The following is a 13,100-nucleotide window of genomic DNA, read 5'->3' as shown; positions in this document are numbered from 1 at the left end:
AAGGAGGACATTTTCAGTACTTCAGATTTGTATGGGATGAATAACATGATAGACTGTACCCATTCTGTTAAAGCTTGTATGTATGCTGGTCTTATTTCCCTTAAAATTACCACTGAAAAATTGAGAACATCCAAAATTAAGAAACTCTTGTTGATATCATTGACATTGTAATCTTTTTATTACTTGCTGTATGTGAGAGTTGCATTCAGACTTAACAGTGTAAATATTGTCTAGTAGTAGGGAAATTTAATTCTTATATGTAGATAGTTGGAACTGAGCAGTGCAATATCAATAGGCCCCCTCAGCTATACAAAAGTAATAAAGCAGGGAGATTCATAATTGGTACTGTCTCTTAAGTACTCATCTGTAAAAATTACCAGAGCTTAATTCATGTCAGTGGAATCTATGATTATATATGTACAGTCAAACTGCTGTGTAGCCTGACTCCTGTAAAGTGTTTATTTAAAAAAAGAAAACAAAAATCTGTAACTATTGAGTGCAGTGTTCAGTTATCTATGTACAATAATGTGTTCAATGTAAAGTTAGAAGAGTGAAGATAATGTGACCAAGATAGAGTTATCTACTTACCAAAGGCTATATGAGAACCAGGGCTTCGCTGTCTCAAGAGATATGCACTTTCAAAGTAACTCTGCAGAGACACTGGGCTTGTAAAACTGTTGTACAACTAAAAACCTAGGGCTTGGATTTTCAAAATGAAGTTCTTGTAAAAAGTTAACAAGGGAGCTACAGTATTGGCTGCAGCTTGTGGACTATGACTATTTGTATTGGGATTCAATTTTTTTTCTCAAATTCTTGAGTTAAAAATAAAGGGATTCTGAAGAAACTCAAAACTCAAGGGCAAGAAAAAAATCTGAAAAATTTGAAGGATTAATTTGACCCTCATATCTTTTGGTTATTGCAGTGTTTGGAGACTGACTTGTAAGATTGTCCATCTAATTACATTATGTAATTGGTCTGCAGATAAGTATGGCTGTATGAACTAAAGGTTCCCCCAACTAGAGCAAACAGTGGAAAATGAAAAACTTAGGATAGGAATGGCTTGCTCTTTCTCAAGAACTCTCACTCTACTCTTTTCCTTTTGTTACTGTCTCTATTCTCTATACATCACCCTGCAACACATAAGAGGAAAAAAATTAGCCTTATATATATCTCATTATATATTGTATATAGCATGAGTTTTCATTTACTGTGGTTCACATCCACTTATCTAGAAAATGGGAATATAAATTGTTGAATGAACACTGAAATGTACTTGAGAAAGCAGACATCTAGAGCAATTTTGCCCATAAAGTAATTCAGGAGTTGGGGTTTTGGTTGAGAGAGATAGAGAGTGTTTTTGTATCTGTGCTTCAACTTACTCTTGCAACATCATTGTCTGGGTTTTGAACTTCATGTGTCCGAACTGTAGGGCTCTCACTGCAGGAAGATCTTAGCCCAAAGGAATTTCATTCCAGGGACAGACGTGCTGATAAATCCTTTCAGATTTTCACATCTCCCCCTCAAGTGTTAGGAAGGAAATGCATTTTGCTAATGACTTCCTTTTTTTTTTTTTTTTTAAGAACTGGTTTTAGTGCTTTATGGTAACAAATTACAGACTTGCACATAATATTTCTCCACTGAAGTAAAATTTCTTACAAGTGCCTGCTGCTATGAACCCATATTGGATTAGATTACACCAAAACCACACCTGACTTAGTATTATACTTGCCTTTAGCCAGAACATTCAAACTATAATTTGGAGCTTTTTTTTTTGGTGGTAATACCAACACAATGAGTGACTCAAGGACCTGATTTAAAAACAAACCCCAAAATCAACAAAACCAAACTTAAACAAGATTATAAAGAACCTTTCCTTTCAGAATTATTTTTAACACAGAATCAGTTCTTATGTTTCTGTGCTTGTTTACACAAGTATTTGTACTGGCACAATCAAGGGACTTTGTTCAAGGAAGGAGGAACAAGTGGAGGGCAAGGAGAGAACAGTGGAGTACACCACTACAAGGAGGAAATATTTGTCAGACTGTTCTCCCAGAATTCTTTATTTGAAAAATGTGATCCTTTACTGGATTTTACTGGGGGCAGTTTCAAAGGATTTAGCTCCACAGACTGGAATTACAGAACTGATTTTTCTGAAAGATGGTTACTGCATACAGTTTAAATGCTCAAAATATGACACCCCTTTGCTTTCTAGAGCCATGAACCACAGCTGTTACCTTGAAAAAGGAATGGAAAAGCAAAACTTGACAACAGTAATCTCTCTTCTATATAGTTGAAAGTGTTCAGGACTGTTCTCTCTTCAGTTTTTTTTGTCAATGTAAATATCTGACTTGGAACCTGTCCTCAAAATCCTGAGCAGAAAGGGCACATGTGTTTTCATCTCCCACTGTTGTATAATGCGAATAGTTCCTGTTTTTCAGGGGAAATACCTCCATCTGCATTGGGCTGGATTTACTATTTTCAGCAGTCATACTTAAATTTCCTGGGAACTGTTGTAAACTGATAAATGTCTTGCCCCATCTTTTCAATGTGGCTTTTTTAATTGTAAGAAAACAATTGTTGCTTACCACAAAGAAGTCTGGAAGTTTAGATTTTCTTTGTTGTGCAGCATGGATCTGATTAGAAAATACAGCTTTGGCTGTGATGCATTGGTTTCCTCCATTAATGTAGATCCCTTGCTTAACTTTATGTCCTAGAGAACTGGGTTTTCTTAAAGGATTGACTGTTTAAGTGCATTATTCAGTGATATTTTTCTTCAATTGAACTGTTACGTGCTGCTGATAATGCCATAATGTACAATCCTTTCAGCACGCCCATAAATCAGTAGGTGTTCTGTAAATATATATGTACACATATGTAATGCTCTCTGTTTACTGATTATGAAACCATGTAATACAGGTTGTTGTTGGCTTATGCTGAAACTTCTTGAAAGAAGCCCACTTTGAAAATGTGTTGCTGTTGAAGCTAATATTATGATTCAGGTACTGTCTTTCAAAAGTACTGCATTTCAAATTTGTTTTAAGAGACACATAGGTAAATCTTGCTGTATGGTGTTTTCTATACTAATGTGTGGTGTCTGTTTAGGAAAACTATTGGGTATTTCCATAAACTTTAAATGTCTGCATCTCCTTATTGGCCACTGCCCCCAATCAACTTAAGTGCAATTTTGTTACACAGATGGCAGTCTTTTAATTTTGGTGTCCCAGGGCTACAGCTTGTGGTTTTAGACAAACAGTGAATGAGAAATCATTTATAAAATTAACAAGGACTCAAATTACTGTTTTGCTTCTTAACTAGAAGCTTTGTGTCTTAACTGGAGATGTCAAGTGCATAGTTGTGATTACTAAACTGTTTTCTTTCCCTTCCCACATGTTAGACAGAGGGAAGGGCCGGCAGAGGCAAGCTATTTTGGGAGAGCACCCATCATCCTTTAGACATGATGGTTATGGTAAGTAACATAAGATGAAAGGTGGTTATGATTTCTTTACATGTTGCGTGGAATTCTGTATATTCAATCAATGCTTGAAGGTGGATCCCTTCAGCATGAGCAGTTCACCTGCGGTGCTGTCAGTCCTACGTCCTGAAAAACACTGTTGGTTCACTGAAATCCATGTGCATTCATTGCCTTCCCTCTTCCTTTCGTGGAGAGCATCCAGCTCTACGTATTTATTGCTTGGAAGAATGTTTCCTTTCAGTTGTAGAAAACAGCAACATAGCTTGATCAATGGTTTGATGCAACACAGAGCTCTGACGTTCTTGCATGCAAAGCTATGAATTGTGGGTGCTGTGCTTCTTCTAATTCAGCTAATTCTGAAAAGGTATAGCTGTGTGACTGTATAGGAATGATGGTCTGGAATTACTGCTGCAGTTGTTACCAGTGCTCTCTGTAGATGAAGGTCTGTCTGGACCAAGACCTCAGGGTTGAGAAACAAATGTCCCCACCTAGACATAATTTTTCTAGTTATTTTCTCTCTCAGCTGTCAGATTCAATGTGATGTGTCTTGCCTCTTTCTTTGCAAAGGTGTTTATGATATTTTACAATGTAGGTTGACATCCTATCTACTCTTTCTAAAAGGCTCTTCAAACCTCCAGATTTTCCAAGTTCCACCTTGATTCATTGATGTTCTTTTTTCATTCTTCTGATATATCCTTTTGCCTTAAGTAATGTGTCTGTCTCCTCCTATATCACTGTCTCCTTGTCATTACTGCTTTCTGCTGGGCAAAAAAGAACAAAAGGTTCCTTTTATACTTAGCTCATGTGAATTTCACATTATTTTTATCTCAGAAAAACAGGGATCCTCCTCTTGGTCTGTAATTCTGATGTTTTCTGTAAATAGAGGTATTGCTTACTAGTAGTGTCTCATCATTTAAACAAAAAAAAGAAATTGTCTCTTTCAATTAAACTTGTCACTTTACCTGTAGTGGAAAATTGGGCTGCTTCTTTTTGCATTAATGTAGGGGGTTTAAGTGTTCCTGTTTCTTCTGAATGAGCATTTTGTAGGAAAGCAGTCTTCTGACTTAATCTCATGTCTCTGGAAAAAAGAGCTGTGTCATCTCTCCTGATCTCTGGCTAAAAGTTCACTCCTTTTGGTTAGTTTTCCCTGCTCTGTAATATTCTTTCTTGGTGTCATGTAGCTCTATAAATAGACATGGGAATATTTATGAACATTGATTTTAAATATTTCTTCCAATATGTTTGTGTTCAAATATTTTGTATGGTGCAGGGAAGATACTGTTTTTGTAATTACTGAAATACCTGTTTTTGCTTGCATATGTCTTACCTGGTAGTGTAAGAGGAGACTTGGAACATTAAAGTGAATAGAAGGGGGTTTCTTTGTTTGGTGGTTTGGGCTTTTTTTGTTATTGTTATTGGTTTTGCTTTGTTTTGTTGTCTTTAAAAGGGAAAAAGCATTAATGGGAACTACTGTAACCTTCTACTTCTCCTTTAAATATGCATTATGTATGTGGGCTTTAATGCCTGATTAAGTAGTGAAACTTACTTCAGACAATATGAAAACATGGTCTTTCATCTCCTTAGGATCACATGGTCCTTTGTTGCCCTTGCCAAGCCGGTACCGAATGGGATCTCGGGACACTCCAGAACTTGTTGCTTATCCATTGCCCCAGGCATCCTCTTCTTACATGCATGGTGGAAATCCTTCTGGGTCGGTTGTCATGGTCAGTGGGTTGCATCAGCTCAAGATGAACTGTTCAAGGGTATTCAACCTGTTCTGCTTGTATGGAAACATTGAGAAGGTAAGGCATCATTTATTAGAAACTTGGAAACTACTACTTTTAAATGCTTTGAAAAAGCCTGTCTGAGATGGTCTAAAAATATTACCTACTAATTTATAAAACTATTGGTTGAGCTGTTTGTTGCAATGTCATTTTTTTTACCTTATCTATCTCAGGTGAAATTTATGAAGACTATTCCAGGCACAGCACTGGTGGAAATGGGCGATGAGTATGCTGTAGAAAGAGCAGTCACACATCTCAATAACGTCAAGTTATTTGGAAAGAGACTTAATGTCTGGTAAATATGTTTTATCAGATTAATAGTCTACTAGTGGGCAGATGGAATGAGATTTCAGACAATGTCTCATTTTTCTGTTGTCATTGTTAGAGCTATGATTTCCAATTTTCAGCTGTTTGTTTTGGCTTTCAGCTGAAGGAGGGTGGATTTAGATTCGATGTTAGGAAGAAATTCTTTACTGTGGGGGTGGTGAGGCACTGGCACAGGTTTCCTGGAGAAGCTGTGGATGCCCCATCCCTAGAAGTGTTCGAGGCCAGGTTGGATGGGGCTTAGAGCAACCTGGTCTAGTGGAAGGTGTCCCTGCCTATGGCACGGGGGTTGGAACTGGATTGTCCTTAAGGTCCCTTCCAACCTCAACCATTCTAAGATTGATTTATTACGATTTATAATTTTATTTATTTACATTAATAACGCATATTGGCATTACATGGATTGGCCTTTAGTAAACTGTATTCCCTAGTGTGTCTTATCCATCTTTTCTGCATTTTTTAAGCAAAGTGTCAAATCCAACCCATCTTGTTCTTACTGTATTTCAAATTGTTTCAAAGAAATGTCGACTCTGTTCTGGTTAGATCAATAATCTGCAATTATTTAAGAATCTTAATTATTTAAGAAAATTTATCTATTTCTATCTATCCTTAAATTCCAGCGTTTCCAAGCAGCATTCAGTAGTTCCAAGCCAGATATTTGAACTGGAGGATGGCACGAGTAGTTACAAGGATTTTGCAATGAGTAAGAACAATCGCTTCACCAGTGCTGGCCAGGCATCTAAGAACATCATCCAACCACCCTCCTGTGTGCTGCATTATTATAATGTTCCCCTGTGTGTAACTGAAGAAACATTTGTAAAGGTAGGCAGTTGGAATGATTGGCATACAGTGCTTTTGGGCTCTATCCCAGCTTTACATGGTGCTACTTTTAAAAAGAAATAACTGGGGTGGTTATAGCATAGCCACTGGAGGAGAATCTGTTCTTTAAAATACATTTGTAGCCCCTCTCTATAGAAGATGCGATATTTTCACAATGCTGGAGTTACTCTTTCAATTTTATTTATTTTTTAATTTATTTTTTTTAATGTGAGAAACAAAATCCTGGAAATAAAGTTGAAGAGCTTAATGTGGGGTTTTTTTTTTGTGGAGGAAGGGAAAGAGACACACGAAGCCAAATACTTGAAAGTTAGGACTACAATTCACAAAAGATTTACTGATTCCCTGAGATGGTTACTGTAACGACTTCTAGGATGTTTTGGAATGGAGAGAAGCGTGCACCTGGAACACTTTCCACAGTTGAGTCCTAAATGAATTCTGGATGCTTAAAACGTGCAATACTGGGCCTCTTAGCTGGAGGCAGTGGTAAAATTGCTGACAGTTCAGTGAGTTCTTTTTCAGTTCAATAAAAATATTTTTTTTCCCGACTCTGTCTGAAAGTTAACTCTGGGTCACAAGTGGTGTCCTTGTGTGTACAACGTCTGAGCTACTGTATTGAAGTAGGAATGTCAAAAAGTAGAACTTACTATTTAAATATGTTCTTTGAGATAGTAGTGATATCACAGATATAGGAGCCTTGTTTTGTGTACTAAAGAATGGTATTCTAAAGAATAATTTAAATAAGAATAATCTAAACATTTTTAAAATAATAATTTGCCATAAATTCTTGTAAACTCGTTGAAAGAGTCAGTATTTTTGTGTGCCTCTTCTAGGAACTTGAAATTTTTGCTAATGTATTTATATGCATTTTTAATGGAGTTTTACGTCTTATTTTATTTTTGTGACAGTTATGTGAGGATCATGAAGTTCTCAGCTTTATTAAATACAAAGTGTTTGATCCAAAACGTAAGTAAAATTTGACCTGTTGGGGGAATTATTTGAATTCCAATTTTGATCCAAGCATATGCTGGCAGGAAACGTTACTGATCCCCTATTTCCCTTTTTTATTTCTCATTTGGACAGCTTCTGCCAAAACATTGTCTGGTCTGTTGGAATGGGAATGTAAGACAGACGCAGTGGAAGCTCTCACTGTACTTAATCACTACCAGATAAGAGTCCCAAGTAAGTAAATTTTCCTATTCTTACTGCTAGAAATTTTTTTCCGTGGAGAAGGACTTGGTGGATGAAAAGCTGGACATGACCCAGCAATGTGCACTCACAGCCCAGAAAGCCAATGACACCCTGGGCTGCATCAAAAGCAACACGTCCAGCAGGTCGAGGGGAGGTGATTCTGCCCCTTTGCTCTGCTCTGGTGAGACCCCACCTGGAGTGCTGCACCCACCTGTGGAATCCTTGCACAGGAAGGATTTGTTAGAGCAAATCCAGAGGAGGGACACAAAGATGATTAGACGGCTGAATCACCTCTCCTCTGAGGAAAGACTGACACAATTAGGATTGTTCAGCCTGGGGAAGAGGAGGCTCCTATTGTGGCCTTTCAGTACCTTAAAAGGGGCCTATAGAAAAAGAGAGAGCGAGTGACTTTTGACATGGGCAAATAGCGATAGGACAAGGAGTAATGGTTTTAAACTAAAAGAGGAGAGATTTAAACTTTAGATGTTAGGAAGATACTCTTGACTGTGAGGATGGTGAAGCACTGAACATGTTGCTCAGAGAAGTTGTGGATGCCCTGTCCCTGACAGTGTTCAAGGCCAGGTTGGATGGGGCTCTGAGCAACATAATCTGGTGTGTAACATCCCTGCCCATGCCAAGGGGTGGAACTAGATGATCTTTAAGGACCCTTCCAACACAAATCATTATATGATTCTATGATTCTTTCACAGTAAATACAGAAAAATCTTGAATGTCTTGGACAGAAGATTCTTTAAGTTACTCAGCTTATTACTTGGAATTTACTGCTTCTGTACTGGATTCTCTTTGAAACCAGAAATTGTGAGGCCCAGCTGAATTTAGCTCCAAACTAAGAAGAATAGAGCAGGTGGAGTTCACTGCCAAACAAGTACACAGTAGGCCAGGTCTGCACTGGACAATTAAGATAGTTTACTGGATTAAATGGAATTTTTCCAGGTGTTCACAGACAAAACTTTGAATCCAGCCAGTGTCTAATACTATTTTAAACTACCTTCTCCAAAGTATTATGAGTTTGTTTCCCTGTGAAGTATATCTTTCCTATTCTCACACATCTTTGGTCCACCATCTTAATAATAGACTGAGATTACTTTGGGGCAGAATATTTTTGAAGATATTATTGATATTACTGTTCACAATTTCAGTTTTATCTCAGTTTGAAGAGGTGATAACAGCAAAAGAGCATTCTCTTTCAACATGAAAAAGGGAAACCTTAATGCATAATCCAAAATACAGCTATCACAGGGAAAAGCAGTGTTTTAAAGCAAGAACTGCTGGTCCAGACTTGCTGTAATAAGACGGCTGAACCAGGAGGGCTTAGCTTCCACTACCCGAGAGGCAGATGTGTGCTGCCATCTGTGGATCCTGACACCTTTTTCAAATAGAGAGGAGTTGTTTTATGCTTTGCTTTCTGGAGAGGCCTGAAAGGTGTGCTGCACATCCTGCTGTTCTTTTCTCAGTCAAACACATGTAAACACTGTGCAGTGCCACTCTGGTAGAGAGCTCTGCCTCATTTTAAGTCTTGACTTTCTTAAATATCTGTGCTTTTTGTCTTTGAACTCTTTTGCCTATTGAATACTACTTTTATAAATAGTTCAGCGAGGAAGAGGGGCAGTGATGATGGTAAATTCTTTCTTGTGTATAGTACAGCATTTGGAGTTCAATCTACATTACCTTGCAGCCAGATCCATCACTTCATTTTTATGTCTGAAAATGCTGGTAGAGTATCAGTAACAACTACTAACAGGTCACCTGGTGTCCATGGGACACTGGTGGGGGTAGGCAGGGAGGTGTGAGTCTTAAATATACAGAGTTGGTGAACTTGTCAGGTTACGGAAGGTGATGTTGATCAGCAGGAGAGCCGGGCTCCGCAAGATGCCCACAGTCTGTTCTGTGTTGTCTCCTCACAGATGGCTCCAACCCGTATACCTTGAAGCTTTGCTTCTCTACTTCATCCCATTTATAGAGAAGAGGACAGCATGTTAAGAGCTACGTTCACCTCGATTTGCAAGTTTAAAACTACACTTCGTTCACAGAGCTCTAAAGTGGTTGTTCTAATGTTGCCTTGTTTCAACTTAATTCTAATATCTTTTATCTTGTTTTATAATAAATGGATGTTCCTTCATAAATACAAACCAGATTTTTTTCTTTTTGCCTCTGAGAAGTACATGTTGTAAGCTTACTACAAAGTTTGTATTTTGTTAGTGTAGTATTTTCAAATGTCTAAAGAAGCACCAGTAGTATAACCAAGATTGTTTCTTTTCAAAATCGAAATATATTTGCATTTTCAAAATGTTAAAGATTAGCAAGTATTTTTCCATTTTTAGTCTTAATTGGCAGATAGAACTATTACATCAGAATTTTAAATGTAGGACTTGTTTTTCAGTATGTTAAGTAGTGAAGTATGTTGCAATACTAAAAAGCTTGTATTTATAAAATGCTTTGATCGGGGTAATGTTGCACATACTGAACTTTTAGTAGTATAGACTTGATTTATATTTCAAACAAAGCTGACATAGAAAATTATTAAGTATGTACACATGTAAGGTATGATTCATACTTATTTAAAGTGGTTTTGTTTTTTTTTTTTTAAACTATTTTCCATTTGCATTAGCATGATGCCATCTATAGCTAGTTCCACCGTAGGGGCCTTTTAAAAATTAAAGTTACAAGCCTGTATCAATGTGTTCATCCTCATTTTCCATAATTTAAACTTGAATCTTTGGTGTTTAACATATCCTTTTGACTCTTTTTTTAAAGCGGTGTTTATGACATACTAAATGGTAAAAGTTGGGTATGTGACAAGAAACCAAGGTGGTAGAAATAGTTAAAACAAAAAGCAAGCCCCACCATACTCTCTCATACCTGGACAGTTAATTCAAGGTTTTCTTTTGTCTGATTTATCTTAAACATCTGTTATGACCATGAAAGAATTCTTGGCTAGGCTGTATCTTAAACTGAGGTAATCTCAGTGGGATTCAGACAATGATAACATGATGTAAAATTAACGAGGCGAGAAATCTTTCACTTTGGGGAAGATTATTTGTTTTGTCCCAGTACTTTGAAAGATCTCTTCTGGAACTGGAGTTGTATCTCATTTGGGCTAAACCCCCAGAAATGGGAATCCAAGCAGGGAAGCCTGGGAGCTGTTGTCCTAGGCTCTGTGTTTGTCCCCTTTCTGAATTTGTAGCAAAGTGTTTAGGGCTATTTCAGTTCTGCTCTTAGTTATGAGAGGGAAGTTACTTTATCAGCTATTTTATACTTTATCATACAAGTTCTTTGTTCTATCTTTACACATTTTATCTATATCCATCTTTTAGGCAAGATGGTTTGTGCAGTGTGCTTGTCCTTGACAGGTTATGTTGCAGCATATTTATAGGCTGTGGCCACTGCATGTCTTTCAATACAGACTGGATTTTCCCTATTCTTAATTTCAAGGCAAATACTCCTTATCACACAAGGGAAAATGTGTCAGATGTCCTTCAGGTTTTCTCGTCAACAGTGATTCATTTTTGTCCTGTCTACCTCCATTTTGTTCATGCTTAGGTAATGAGTATTTCAGGTATTCACATCAGGCTTCTAATAGGTCCAACCTGGGAACTGAAGCACAGCTGCTCTTTAGCAGCTCTTCCAGCACAGAGTTTGGAGTAATACTGTCCTCCTGTCTGGGAGGTGGTAAACTGAATTGCATTTTAGGGGCACTGCTAATACTCTTTCAGCTGCAGTGCTCTTCCCCCAGAAATTGCTTCCAGACACTTCCACTTGTGTGCCATATGTTGCTACTTGCCCCAGAAATGCTGGGTACTATTGAAATGCTCTGTGCTGCTTAGTGTTTTAACTGTAAAAGGTCTCTCCCAATCTTTCATTGCTCCTCCATAACTTGAATGTTCTGTGGAAACCTGTTTCTTCTGTCCTAACTTGCATTGCTATTTGTATTAATGTAGTTTCAGAAGTCAAGTTGTTTGTAGTTGAGCATTAAAAATAGCATGTTTTCTGTTGGTCCAGTTTGCAATGTGGGATGAGTGACCCTTAAAACATTCAGGTTTTACAAAAAAAAAAAAAAAAAAAGAAAAAAGAAAAAAAAAGAAATGCACTTTAATGTTTTGATGTCCTCAGTGGATCACAGCATTCAGTGCCTAAGATGTTCAGGTGAAAGGCATCTTTCCTGTGGCTTCCCAGATGAATGAAGCATAGTTCTGGGTATGTCTTAGAGGACTTGATAGCAACTGCAAGTCCCATATGCAAAATGAGTAGCCTGTGCCATGTGGGGCAGAAAAGAGAGGAGACTGAAAAGTTGTGCAAGCTACTTTCTCCATAAAAGAATCATCTTACTCATGTATTCATGAGAACAGGAAAGATTCCTTGTTGGTGTTTTGCTGTTAAAGGAAATAATGTCTTCTCTTGGGCCTGCAAGGATGGATGCTTGTCCTCAGGAGGGAATGAGGTTGGTCTCCTTCCACACACGACATCTGTGTTCACTTTTAATCTTGCTCTTTGGAATAGAGACAAAACAGTGGGGCAGCTGGGGAGTTAGTTGCTCCAGGGCAAGTGAAGTTTGTCTCATTTGGCAGCAGCATTACTGTAATTGTTAGATTAAAATTAAACTTTTAAGGTCTCTTAATGCAGTTTTTTCCTGTCTCTTTTGCATAAGCCATACAAGCAAAACAGTGAACATTGCTATGCACATTCCCTGCTTGTAAGCAGCTGGCATTCACTCTGTAATATCTTCATGTCTGTCCCACTGTTTGTTTCTTGGGTTTCCTTTGTTTGTAAAGTTTTGTTTGTTTTTCTAATGAGTCACCTTTCATTGGAGGTATATGATATATTGAGATGGAAATCTGTTCCTCTTCTCTCATGATACTCTAATCCTTGTTTATATTTATTTTTCCGTATATGCAAGAAGTGGGAAGAGTTGTTTTTTGACTTTCTATACCACCACAGTAAGATAGAGTGTATTGCCAGGTGATATAAGAGAAGATTTAAAAGAAACAATGGAGAAGGTGTTTGGGTGTCCTGCTTTATGAAAGGAATGATACAACTTAATGTGGTGTCTGTCTTTTAGTAAGGGATAATCTTTGGGGTAAGCTGGCTTGTTACTGGCTGAACCCCTTTTGTTGTAATTAAATGCAACTTGCTCCTTTTCCTGCTGTGTGTTTTCTTGTGAACAGTGCTTGAACTTGTTTGAATATGGTGGTGGCTCAGCAGGAGACGTTCAGTATCTTCTGTTAAATAATACATGGAAGTCTGGGAACATGAACATGCTTGCTCAATAATTATTTTTTCACTTCAGGGACGTGTTTAAACATCTTTTTTTTTGTGCCCTTCTTTAAAAATACCTTGCATTCTCATGTCTGTAGCTACTAGTGGGTTTTTAGCCATTCCAGGGTTTTGTGTGTATTTTATGTCTATTTTTATGTCTAACCAGTGCGTTGGTTAGGATGACAACAGAGAGAAGTATGCTGTGTGACTGATTTGTT

General features: G+C 37.6%; 1 protein-coding gene across 2 annotated transcripts in view; it reads left to right on the top strand.

The window, feature by feature from the left end:
• The window catches only part of HNRNPLL (heterogeneous nuclear ribonucleoprotein L like), a 28,215-nt gene extending 15,450 nt beyond the window's left edge, over positions 1-12,765 (top strand). The window contains exons 7-13 of one of the 2 annotated variants that reach the window (XM_027696974.1): positions 3,395-3,466; positions 5,057-5,274; positions 5,430-5,551; positions 6,201-6,402; positions 7,326-7,383; positions 7,501-7,599; positions 9,534-12,765. In XM_027696974.1, coding sequence (XP_027552775.1) covers positions 3,395-3,466; positions 5,057-5,274; positions 5,430-5,551; positions 6,201-6,402; positions 7,326-7,383; positions 7,501-7,599; positions 9,534-9,589 — 827 coding nt within the window. In that variant the 3' untranslated portion in view covers positions 9,590-12,765. The remainder of the gene's footprint in view (positions 1-3,394; positions 3,467-5,056; positions 5,275-5,429; positions 5,552-6,200; positions 6,403-7,325; positions 7,384-7,500; positions 7,600-9,533) is intronic. The other variant, XM_027696976.1, reaches the window with a different exon arrangement.
• The last annotated feature ends 335 nt before the right edge of the window (positions 12,766-13,100 follow it).

This window comes from Neopelma chrysocephalum, unplaced genomic scaffold, assembly GCF_003984885.1.
Source record: "Neopelma chrysocephalum unplaced genomic scaffold, ASM398488v2 Primary Assembly neopelma1_117, whole genome shotgun sequence".
NCBI classification, from domain to species: Eukaryota; Metazoa; Chordata; class Aves; order Passeriformes; family Pipridae; genus Neopelma; species Neopelma chrysocephalum.
The sequence above is the reverse complement of the archived record's forward strand: the minus strand, read 5'-3'. Positions and strand labels throughout refer to the sequence as shown.